The 12678-nt window shown below is 42.6% G+C and overlaps 1 protein-coding gene across 3 annotated transcripts in view; it reads right to left on the bottom strand.

Annotated features, from left to right (window-relative positions):
- Positions 1-8119: 8119 nt before the first annotated feature.
- LOC134223781 (probable G-protein coupled receptor Mth-like 14) overlaps positions 8120-12678 on the bottom strand; it is a 32834-nt gene continuing 28275 nt past the window's right edge. For all 3 annotated transcript variants that reach the window (XM_062702976.1, XM_062702977.1, XM_062702975.1), the window contains exons 3-6: positions 9287-9896; positions 9019-9219; positions 8748-8958; positions 8120-8684 (exon numbers count right to left, since the gene is read on the bottom strand). In XM_062702976.1, the coding sequence (XP_062558960.1) occupies positions 8402-8684; positions 8748-8958; positions 9019-9219; positions 9287-9896 (1305 nt within the window). In that variant the 3' untranslated portion in view covers positions 8120-8401. The remainder of the gene's footprint in view (positions 8685-8747; positions 8959-9018; positions 9220-9286; positions 9897-12678) is intronic.

A 12678-nucleotide genomic window follows, 5' to 3' on the forward strand; every position in this document is an offset into this window, starting at 1 on the left:
ACCTTCTGCGGGCTTCGAAAGGACTCGAGAATGCCCCTGAAACTCGAACTACGCACATCACCCGATCCATCGTCGCTTTGATCAACCGTGTCAGTTTATCTGGAAAACCGTGTTCGTGCATTCAGCATTAGCTGCCATAGCTGGTCCCGATCGATTGTATCATATGCGGCTTTGAAGTCGATGAATAAATGATGTGTTGGCACGTTGTATTCGCGGCATTTCTGCAGTACTTGGCGAATGGCGAACACCTGGTCCGTGGTGGAGCGTTCGCCCATAAAACCCGCCTGGTACTGTTCCACGAACTCCCTTGCAGTTGGTGCTAGTCGACGGCATAAAATTTGGGAGAGTACCTTGTAGGCGGCGTTCAGCAATGTGATTGCGCGGTAGTTGCTACAATCTAGCTTATCGCCCTTTCTGTAGATGGGACATACGACACCTTCCATCCACTCCTGCAAAACTTCCTCCTCCCAAATCTTGGTAATGACCCAGTGCAGCGCTCTAGCCAGTGCCTCACTACCGTGTTTAAATAGCTCTCCTGGTAGTTGGTCAACTCCAGGGACTTTGTTGTTCTTCAGCCGGCCAATCTCCTCCTGGATTTCCTGGAGATCCGGAGCCGGTAAAATTATGTCCTGCGCGCGTTCTCCCAGGTCCATCACCATACCGCCATCTTCGTCTGCCACATCGCAATTCAGGTGTTCTTCGTAGTGCTGCCGCCACCTTTGGATCACCTCACGCTCGTTCGTAAGAAGGTTCCCGTTTATGTCCTTGCACATATCAGGCTGTGGCACGTGGCCCTTATGTGAACGGTTTAACTTCTCATAGAACTTTCGTGTGTTATTAGCGTGGTACAGTTGCTCCGTCTCTTCACGGTCTCGATCTTCTTGCTGGCGCTTTTTCCTCCAGAAAATCGAGTTTCGTCTGTTCCGCGCCTGTTTATATCGTGCCTCGTTCGCCCTCGTGCGGTGTTGCAGCAATCTCGCCCATGCTGCATTCTTCTCTTCCAGTAACTGCTCACATTCGCCGTCATACCAGTCGTTTCTCTGATCCTGGGGCACCGTGCCAAGTACAGTGATTGTGGTGCTACCAATGGCGGATCGAATATCTCTCCAGCCATCTTCAAGAGACGCTGCGCCTAGCTGCTCTTCCGTTGAAAGTGCCACTTCCAGCTGCTGCGCGTATTCTTGGGCTAGTTTACCGTCGTGTAGCCGCCCAATGTTAAGCCGCGGCGTCCGACTTCGACGCGTGTTGTACACCGTCGAAAGTTTTGAGCGCAGGCATGCTGCAACAAGGTAGTGGTCGGATTCAATATTCGCACTGCGGTAAGTGCGGACGTTCGTGATGTCGGAGAAGAATTTACCGTCGATTAGAACGTGGTCGATTTGGTTTTCCGTTTCTTGGTTAGGTGATCTCCATGTGGCCTTGTGGATATTTTTGCGGGGAAAGAAGGTGCTTCGAACTACCATTCCGCGGGAGGCTGCGAAGTTTATGCATCGTTGGCCGTTGTCATTCGATACGGTGTGCAAACTATCCGGTCCGATGACCGGTCTATACATTTACTCCCTTCCTACCTGTGCGTTCATGTCACCGATGACGATTTTGACGTCCCGCAGTGGGCATCCATCATATGTCTGCTCCAGCTGTGCATAGAACGCTTCTTTCTCGTCGCCGGGTCTCCCTTCGTGTGGGCAGCGCACGTTGATGATGTTATAGTTGAAGAAACGGCCTTTAATCCTCAGCTTGCACATCCTTGCGTTGATTGACTGCCACCCAATCACACGATGGCGCATCTTACCCAGCACTATGAAGCTGGTTCCCAGCTTGTTGGTGGTGCCACAGCTTTGGTAGAAGGTAGCCGCCCGATGCCCGCTTTTCCACACTTTCTGTCCTGTGCAGCAAATCTCCTGCAGCGCCACGACGTCGAAGTTGCGGGGATGTAATTCATCGTAGATCATCCTGTCGCAACCTGCGAAACCTTGCAATCGTGATCCTGTATTCGTCGCCTAGGTCTTTGCCGATTATATCGAGTCGCATTATCTCTTATATTGTTCGTAACGATTGGTTTTCCAGGCGGCTTATTGGGCCTGCGCAAACCTCCTGTCTCGTCGGAGGGCCGTCGTGTCAGGGCTGTTTATCGTCCCACCTAACACCAGGACTTGGGCTTCTGCGCTTTGAGCGGCACACGGTCGCTTTGGTGGGACCTACTTGCGGATACATGCAGCTTTTTATAGAGGTTTAACAGGGCCCACTGTCAAACCCCACCACATCCTAGGCAGGCGCCACAACTCGCAGATGGCCTGGGGAGGGATCGTCAAGCCCTTGGACATAGTCCCTGCTGCCCACGCAAGTTTTACTTTAGATTAATTGATATTTCCATTACAGATGGATTGTTTCAAAACGGGTGAAATATCCAACGAAATGGATTTTGAATGTTTGGAGGAAGATGAACCATTTGTTCACCAGATGCAAGGACACAGCAACAACAACGGCGATGGTGCGTCTTACAATGAGCCTGATTTCAAAAACGACTTCCGACTTTGCTTCCCTGTGACGGTCGACATGAGAAATTTTAAGGGCCATAAAACTGGACCGTCCATTGGAAAAGTGTTTGTGAACTGCGACAATCCGGAAGAAGTGATGTACATTTGTTAGCGCCTCTGCGCTAGCGCGCCTTACTGTACCTATACTGTGACAACGACCAACGTGTATACTCGGCATCAGTCTAGAAGGAACGAGCAGAAAGCAGCACACGTCACTGTCATGACAGATGAAACGGAACGTTTGACAGCGTACGTCATTCCGGTATTGGCAAATAAAGGTTGCACGAAGAAGAAGTCGAAGGATGATATTTGAAAAAAATTGCACGGGGAAGCATACGGGAAGTTTTTTAAAACTCTTCTCAAAAATTCTAGGAGTAATTTAATTAAAAACGGTTAGCAGTACGGGGTTGGACTTTCCTTCTACTGCATAATAAACGCAATTTTTCAATTTCAAATTTTATTTCGTGATATCACCCTTGATACACAGTACAAGCAAATTCCAACCCCGTACTGCTTTCCGTTTTTAATTAAATTGCTTCTAGAACTTTTGAGAAGAGTTTAAAAAAATTTCCCGTTTGCATACCCGTGTAATTTTTTTCAAGTATCATCCTTCGACTTCTTCTTCTTCATGCAACCTTTAATCGACAATGGTGAGTGGTAGAACAGTAAAAGCAAGGGAATAAAAAAGCCGCATTGAATTTCACGCCGCGAATATAGTTTCTAATATTTAATACTAAATTTAGAGATTCAGTAGTGAAACCGTTCAATTTCAGTCAGGTAAATACTAATTACATGAATTACGTGCAGTAAATTAATTGTAAATCCCGTTATCCAGTGAATTTCAACTGCAATCTGTACTTAGCTATTCTAACCTGTATTTGTTAGATCAGCTCCGTCAAAGAAAAGGTAATTAGTTTGGCTTTAATCATTTAGTGATGTATTTTACCAACAAATTTATAAAGCATACAGAAACTGCATCACGGATCGCTAAAAATAATACAGCAACAGTTCGCTAACTGGGCGCTTTTTAACTGGACTGTTTTTTAACTGGGCCTTCGCTAACTGGGTCAAATCCCAGTAAAAAAGCAGTTATCCGTCAAAAACAACAACAAAGACTAGCTGACGAGGGGATTCTGAATGGTATATTCTTTAAGCTTCATGTAAAACAAAATCACAACAATGCATCGCGAATTCCCTCGTCAGCCCAGTTAAAAAGCGGCGTTCGTTAACTGGGCTGGTGGTTTAGCCCAGTTAGCGAACGGTTGCTGTACGTTTCGGAATACAGCCAGTCACAACGCAGTAAGTTTGCAACCACTTTCCCGCTAGACAGAAAACCCACGCAGTGCAGACCATTTATAAAAGGGACTAAACGTGAGTACAGACACAGAACTCCTTTGTAAATATGATGAATTCGTTGTTATCAGATTCCAATTGGAAAACCAACCACAGAAATGTTAGATTTAAGAGATGCATAATTATCCTGATCGGTTAAAAACACAATTGTTGTACGTATCAATTTCAGGAAAATAATAATGCTCATGCACAGTTAAACAGTAAATCCCATCAAATTGGTCGTTTTTGATTGCTGCATTATTATTACGGAAATTCCCTTTTTCTCATCTGTTGGCAATTTCCAACAAATTATTATTTTTGTTTATTGCAAACGTTTAATACGGTCTGAGCGAAATGCCAACCCGTGGAAGTATCAAGTCGGGTGCAAAGGGTGACAAACAGGCGCGAGATAAATCTCAAAACAGTAATGTGGTTGGTAGTGAAGGTGCTGGTGCTAGTGGAAATATTCCGGAGGTTGTGGTAATGGATGAGACAGTGGAAGAATATACGTGCAAGACGTGTCATGGTCCAGACACCGAAGAGATGGCTCAGTGCGACAAATGCGACGGATCGGATGGTACCATTTCTCTTGCGTAGGCGTTTCGGACGAAGTTGCTGACAAGAGCTGGAGTTGTACTAACTGCATCACCGCGAAATGGGTCCAGCGAACTGAGATAGCTTCCAAAGAGAGTGCCGAACAGAAAAAGAGAAACTTAGAGCAAAGGTCGAGTAGGAGCCAGCCAATCGGAAAAATCGTGACAAGCACCAGAATTAATCTCGTGATTTCTCCAGCGTTGGAAACGGTATTAGCAGTCTCAACGGAAGGAGTTCCAGTCACCAACAAGAAGGCAGTGTTTTCTGATGCACCAAAAGAAGAAACCAACAGATGGAGTTACCTACCGAGAGTGTGCCAAACGTGGAACAAACGATACAGAAAGCATTTTCTGCAATATCCATTTCTTCTTCGCAAAAATCAGCTGCCAAACGCGCAAAGCTGCAGCTGATGCGATTGGATGAATAAAGGGAGTATCAGAAACAGCAAGAAGAAAAGGCGCAGAAGTACAGTGAATACTTGAAAGAGAAGTACCGCATTCTTGAAGAAGCCGTGAGCGAGACAGAGTCCAGAAGTTGCAGTGAGATATCAAGTCGAGTCGTATCGCTTCGAGCCAAGTGTCCAAGTAAGAACTCCGAGTCCTCAGTCGCTTTATCCCGAACAATCATCATATCCAAGACAAACAGAAGTTTCTCAAGGTGTTCTTAAAATCCTCCAAAAATTTCTTCGAAAATTCTTTCAGGATTTTTTTTAGTTTTGAAATCCAGAAACTCTAGAATCTATTCGAAATTCTTCCAGGAATTTGTGTGAATATTCCTCCAGAAGTTCCATAGAAAAATGTTTCAGAAGTTCCTTTGACAATTTTTCAAACAATTCTTTAAGTCATGTCTCGAATAAACTCCTCTGGGAGTTCTGTTAAAATTCCCTCCGGAGGAATTTTCAAGCAAATTCGCGGAATTATTTAGGAAATTTCTTCGCATCTTCCTTCGGAAATTTCTTCTAGGATTCCTGATATTACAGACAGAGCACAGCTGTGTGGTTATAATACAACTGCCGTCATATGCCTATTTGTCTCATGTTTCCTAGGATTTCCTATGTACATGGGGCAGTTATGCGTATAACGACAGACAAGGCCATTAATAATAAATAATACGAAGTCCTTTCGTACTTTTCGTATGGTAGCTTTCAACGAGAATAATACACGAATTTTGTATATTCCCTTTCTCACCAAGCTTCAAGTCGTATTGATGGTGTTGGTTGGCGTGGGAGAGCTATCAGATTCGTCAAATCGTCGTTTGAATCTTTGTTTACAAAAGCAGATAAGTCGTTTTGAAAATTTTGACTTGAATTCTGAATTAGAAAAGTTGGACATTCTTTTGGGATTACTGAGAATTGCTTCAGAAATGCTGAGAACTTCTCCAGGAGGTTTCTTAGAGGACTCCTTTGATAAATTTCCGAAGGTATTTCCAGTAGAATTAAGCAACTCCAACAAGAATTTGTAATAAAAATCATGGAACAATTTCCTCTTAGAGCTCCATTGGAAATGTCTCCATAAAATCCATCGGGAAATCTATCAGACATTGCAGGAATAATTCCAATGTAGAGCTTCAATTTTTGGACCCTGTAAAGTTTTAATTTGAGGATATTTCAACTAGAGTACGGATTCCCTGAGTAAATATCTAGGGGGTGTGTGGCCCCAAATGGCCGGAGCGAATTGTTATGACGGCAGCTCTCCGTGGGTGCGTGTGCGCGCCACGGAGGTCTGACCTGAAGAGTCCGAGTCATGGCTTGCTGCGCACTGATCGACACGCTGATGTGTTAATGAATAATCACACGCTGATGGTAACTTACTCAAACCTCACAGGGGGTACCTCAAGTAATGCCAAAGTCTGAAGGGGTACATTGCAACAAAAAGGTTGAGAACCACTGATCTAGAGAAATTCCTGAAGAATTTTCTCGTGGAGTAGCTGGAGGCATTTCCGAATCAAAACCATTGATTGTTTCATTAGTAGTTGCCAAGTCATAGGCCGACCAGATCGATTCAGTGAAAAACCGGGATAATCGCACTTGCAAAACGGAACCTTATGACAAAATTCAAGAGCTGTGGAAATTTCAAAATGGATGGGCTTAATTCTCATGTTCCGTGTAAGAAATAGGAGAAATTTTTTAGAGTGAATCGTTCATCACCATAAACTTCTATTGTATTAAGTTAGTTGTTGAAAACTACAACTCACTGTTTAAAAGAGCGCGGACAGAAAAAACGAAGGAAGAAAAAAAAAATTTAAAGCGTGGTGTTTTAAAATTTTATTTGAATCCACTCTTGAACATGCATTAAGGATTTTATTACTGAGCAACATCAAAAACTTTTATAATTCTGAACAATTGAAAATAACAAAAAAATAGTCAAAGTACCCTGCCTAAAGCCTGAGCATTAGAGAGATATAAGAAAACATAATTTCGAGCAAATAAAAAATGTCAAAGACAAATGCGAAAAGAGCAAAAGGGTGGGATCATTGATTTCCAGTGCTTAGACCATTTATCATGAATATAATCTAAGGAAAATCTACGGATTTGCGGAGCATAACAAGAATCTCAACTAGGAAAGAAATTTTTTTTTTATATAATTTTCTTTATTTGGTAGGCACTGTGATTTCTAACCGCTACTGTGCCGTGATCTACTGTGGCATTCTGCTAAGCAGAATTCACACAGAATCTATTCTTAGACATTCATTATTGTTATCATTGCCGGGGTCCATCTCATTGTTACTCCATTGTGTCCATTTTCCATATCGTAAATCCATTTGTTCAGTCGCTGTTTAACCGGGTACGTTGGAGGAAGGCCTCCAAGAAGAACAATTTGTCAGTCGTCATCGGGCAGCCGTGTCGGTGAGACGCGCACCGCAAAACGCCACCCACTTCCTGGGACTGACAAGAGTTTGGTGGAGGGGTTGGGAATCGAACCCATGATCGTCCGCTTATAAGGCGAACGTGTAGCCAACTACGCTACGGGACCCCCATTTCACATTAGTAAAATGTAATTTTAATTATTTCCATGAATATAGCTGGCGCATGTGACTGAATGTCAAACTTAATCAATTCAAAGTCCTTTTTGATCGAAATTTATTTAAATGACGCTAAAAGTAGCCTCACACCTCGGGAACCTTGTCCATTGGTTTTGTTCCCATGTGCTTACAAAAAGGCGGGACTCAATTTCGTCGCGAAAAGTAAAACAAATCCTGTCTAATTTATAGACTGGTTTACAGCTCGGACTCTCGGGGATTTCCGCCAGATAGTATTTTTTAATTCTAGTAATTCTAGTTTTCGACAACGAAATCCTATAAATCCCACCCAAATCATGTCATATGAAAACAAAAGTTGCAGACAAGCTCCTGATCTGTACACAAGCCTTAAAATACGTGAGGACCGAAATCCGATCAAATTTCCCTCGGTTTGAAAATGCCTTAATCTGGATTTTGTTCAGCTGATTTTCAAATTATTTTTCAATGTCGTCGTTTTTTTTACAGTAGATGATTTCAAAATATTCAGAATCATTCAGAATACTTGCCACACCCCACAAAATACATACTCATACAATGGCGGGCATAAAAAAAGCTTTCAACCTAATTTCGATCCCACCTAACCAAATTTCCTGGGGGCGATTTAGATTTCTTTTGAATAGAGTAAAATATATTTTGGCATTTTTATTTCTTTATTTCAATATGCTTCCTAGTTAACATTAAATATTAGTTTAAACTAGTCATTTTATTTCTGGATGACAATGTCGATCAATACTGCAACAAGATTAATACAATCTTTTCTTTTCTAAACTAAGCAAACTCAAATAAGCGTACCGTTAAAACTGGTAAACATCGTTTATGCATATCTTTTTCTTAAAATATTAAATAAATACGCTTTCGACAAGCTCTCGCCCTCTCGTTCACCCAATCGCACAAACATACTTCCGCCCAATCGTCGCATTTCACGACTCGATCACAGCCTTTCGTTCCATCGTTCGCATCTCTCGCTCCGTCTCCAGTGCATGCAGATCGATTGATCCGGAATTGCTCCAGCATTCTCGGATAATGGTCCACTTTTGGCTACCCCCTACGAACAGCACCCCGATGAGCATCCCCTGGAAGATGACGGCGAAGGCCGCCCCGAGCCGGAAGATGTCGTACTGGCTGTCCAGCTGTTGCTCCATCAAACTGAGCACCACCCAGCAGATGATGGTGTAGATGGCTTCGATCGTACAAAGGCGGTTCCTTTTGGGAGAAAATTTGATTGGTTAAAACGGACATAATAGACCAGAATGCTGGTTAACTTACGTGCCACGCACTTCATCCAACCGTTCCTGATTGATTCGAGGTTGAGCGTTTACCGCTTCTGTGTAGGTCAACTCCTGATAGTTCTGGTGCGAAACAGTAAATCTGATAAATTTACTGTTCGCCAGCGTTCGTATGGCACGGTGACTGAGATACAAGACTACTGCTATTACTGCGTAGAATATGTATAAGACTATGTGGAAGATGAGAGCATCTGAAATAAAATATTGGGCTTAATAAAGGTAGATTTGTATAAGCTGAAGGGGTCTAGTACTCTTCCAAGGCAGGAACATGGGAATGATAGTAATAGTGTATGATACAGCTAGGAAAAAGAACACATCGGACTTGTTTTTGGTATCGAACTCTAAACCATTTGGAAGATAATACGCAGAGTAGACATAGTTGTGGACGTTCATCAAAACGAAGGCATAAACGGCCGTTATCAGGAACACATGGCCGAATATCTCGAGTGTATCTAAAAATAGTCATACATTAGCAAATAGAAATGATTCGAAAACGATTCCCAGGTAATGATAACTCACCACCTCCCTGAACGCAACGGTCCCCGCAAACTGCCAGGGATATCAAGATCATCCCCACCAAAAACGATCCCGCGTGGCTCACCAGCAAATATCCAAACACATCGTTCAGCTTAGGAACGAACGCATAGGCAACGGACGTTAGCACCAGTCCGATCGAAGCAATCGCCAGACCAACGTAGATCAAAACGGCCGTCGACCGAAGCACGATCGGCTCCACTTCGTCGCATGCCTTGGCTAACAGTTTCCCCCGAACGTCCACCTCGACGCAGTAGTTGTCGAACACCGCCATGAACTGCCCCTGGGCGACCACCAGCAGCGATCCGTTCTGGATGACGAACATCTCGTCGCCCTGATCCTTGCTGTACTGAAATGTCAAATTGTTCGCGTAACAGGCATTGCTCGGTTCGTAGTCGAAGTGGATTTTGTGCTCCTTGTCCTCGATACACTCCGCATCGCCATAGAATACGGCGTAGATGGTTTCGATATCAAGTTTGCGCTCGCCGGGTGTGCACCGTAGCCGACCTCCACCGATGTCTTCGAATATTTCCCCATGGGGGCAGCACTTTTTTATGTGCGAGTCTTTGTCGTAAAGTGGTTGATGTGGAGAAACCTGTGGGGAAAAAACAACATAGTTTAGATAATAGTAAACTGGAATATGGGTTCAAGAGAGAGAACAGTAGCGCCTCCACATCTAATATAGAACCAATAAGTTAATGATCTTCTAGCCTTCGGAAGCGTTGTGAAATTGTAGCGATCAACATTTTGGTATTGACATTGACAAAACAAAAGATATTTTAGTTACTAGATAAAGATTGTCGCTTCGGTTCCCTTTGTTCTGCTGCCCGAAACATGTGTGGTACATACCTGTCAAATCGTATGGATTTTCCTTCTTTGACATTTAGCTCCCCTATCCTCGCCAGCAAAAGATGTTCCGGACAGCGACGACAGCGACAATCTTTATCTAGTAACTAAAATATCTTTTGACAAAACCAATAGTGAATAAAATAGTTAATAATGAACTTAACAGCTTAACACAGCATGATCGTATGGACAAAAATCATCCAAAAATGGTCCAGTTTGCGAAAATAAATAATTGCATTACAGGGTCGAGCTTTGATAAGGTAAACGAGATCGGAGCTCGCACTGTTGTAAAAAGTACAATACTTTGAGTAAAAGTGATATATCTTTTAAGGAAGATCGCGAGTTATATTGTAGGGGATGTATGTATAAAATGCGCCACCACCTTTTCTTGGATTGTAACCCAAATTTTGTCTCAAAATCGTAAGCAGCTGAACCCAAAAAACATTTGTGAGCCGTTTAACGAAAGAACTCAGTCAAAAACTCAAAAACAAAAATTTAAAAAAAACAAAATATCATTTTAGCTCATTCCAACGCAATTTCGGCGAATAGGGTAAAATGCCCAATAGTAGACCCCCTAGTAGCGAAATTTTGCTCTTCCTGGCATAAGGAGTGGAAATTTTCAAAATATTAACTTCGCGTGATATCTAATATCAAGCTCTGCATCTCCTCTTCACGATACATGCATAAAACACTCAAATACTGGACGTTATTCGTTGATATTAACATTTTAAAGTCTGACTGAATTCGCCCTATAGTAGACCCCCTGGGGGTCCATAATAGGAAATTGCTTCCCTTTAGTCGACACTTCATTTGATTTTTATGTTCCGTTTCGGGACGTTCTGCTTCCCTATTATGGACCCCCCAAAATATTCCTATAATGGACACTATCGTGTTTATTTTTTATAGAATTGTAAAAAGTCATCTAATTTTACTTTCCATAGCATTTCCAATGCATGTAATCAAATCATAGGACTGTAAGGTAGGTTCCCCCGATGGAATTTCATAGCAAAATGTTTACATTGTGCTGTAATAATGCAAAAATGGCTGGAGGGTCCACTATTGGTTGGGGGTCCACTATTGGGCACTTTACCCTACGTCTTCAGATGTTTTTTCTTTAGATACCCAAAAAAAAACGTCTTCTTACTATCATCAGTCTGAGATATTGACTACCCTAAAGGAAAGGGTTGACACTAAGCTTGTGAAAAGGAGTTAAAATATTTTGGTGAAAAATATTGGAATATTTTGATTTTTATTTTTCAGTGGCGCATATTGCCCTGCATCGTTCATTTCGAATTGAAATTCTCAATTTTGGAATAAAATTGTTTTGTTGCAATATTGCTGGCTTTACATGGAATTTTTCAGACCATATAATGACTGTTATGTTAGATTATTGATAAACACTTCGAAAATGGATGTTTTCGGACGAAATCATTATTAAATTTAGTGATTAGCTTAAAGGGCGCATATTGGCCGCAACTCCCCTACATTTCCTTCCTTCATTTATTGTGTATTACAATTTGTATTCTTTATACATATTACTGATTTACATCCGGGCGAAAATCGACGAAATAGGAAGGAGTAAAGTGAGTTCGTTAACGCGTACACCGTTGAAGAGAAGATGAGCTCCATGCTGAGAAATTGCGAAAAGGACTATCAAGCAAAATCTGCTCCATACGTCAACTAGCAAAGCCCTATGTGCGACAAAAGTGATCACAAACTAATGCTATTGATGAATCGGATTACAAACGCCATCGTTTGTTGTAGACGGAACCAGTGGCTGAACCACGAAGGGTCGATTAAAGATACAGCCGTAGAATGAGTGTGGATAGTTTTCAGTGCTTTGCTGGTGGTTGCTGTCTGCACTTGCTGAGGCTTGAAGTCCTCCGGCTGGTGAAGAAAGGACGGTCCGTCGAACCAAGGATTATCCGGCGAGAAATCTGGTCCATTCTTCCACTTAGTAGCGAGTTCCGCCGTATTTAAACCGAAAGGAACCCATCTCCATACGCGAACATCTGTAGCTGCCGCTTCAGACCGAATCCATGCCAGAACGGTAATTGAATCGCTCCAGAGGAGGCGTCGACGACTGGGATAGGTATTGATAATCATACACGGACTTCAGCATCCGAACTCCCAATACCGCTGCTTCCAACTCCAGGCGAGGAATCGATAGTACCTTGAGAGGCGCTACCATGTTTTTTGAGTAAACCAGTAGTGCTACATCATTTCCGTTCTCCGTTTCGAGGCGGTAATATGCAACGCAGACGTACGCGGAATCACTTACATCAACGAAAACATGGAGGGTAAAAAACATGAAAACACGAGAACATGGAGGGTAAAATGGGTAAAAAAAACCGCGTGAATTTGTAAATTCGAATTAAAAAACATTTTCCAACGAAAAAGATTTAAAACAATTTACTGATAAGTGAAAAGTTACCCACTCTATTTGATTGACAAAAACTTAGAAACTGGATATTGTTGAAATGGGCTCGCCGGAAATTGGTGTTTGGCGCCATTTTAGAATTCAAGACGGC

The sequence above is a fragment of the Armigeres subalbatus genome, chromosome 3 (genome assembly GCF_024139115.2).
Source record: "Armigeres subalbatus isolate Guangzhou_Male chromosome 3, GZ_Asu_2, whole genome shotgun sequence".
Taxonomy (NCBI): domain Eukaryota; kingdom Metazoa; phylum Arthropoda; class Insecta; order Diptera; family Culicidae; genus Armigeres; species Armigeres subalbatus.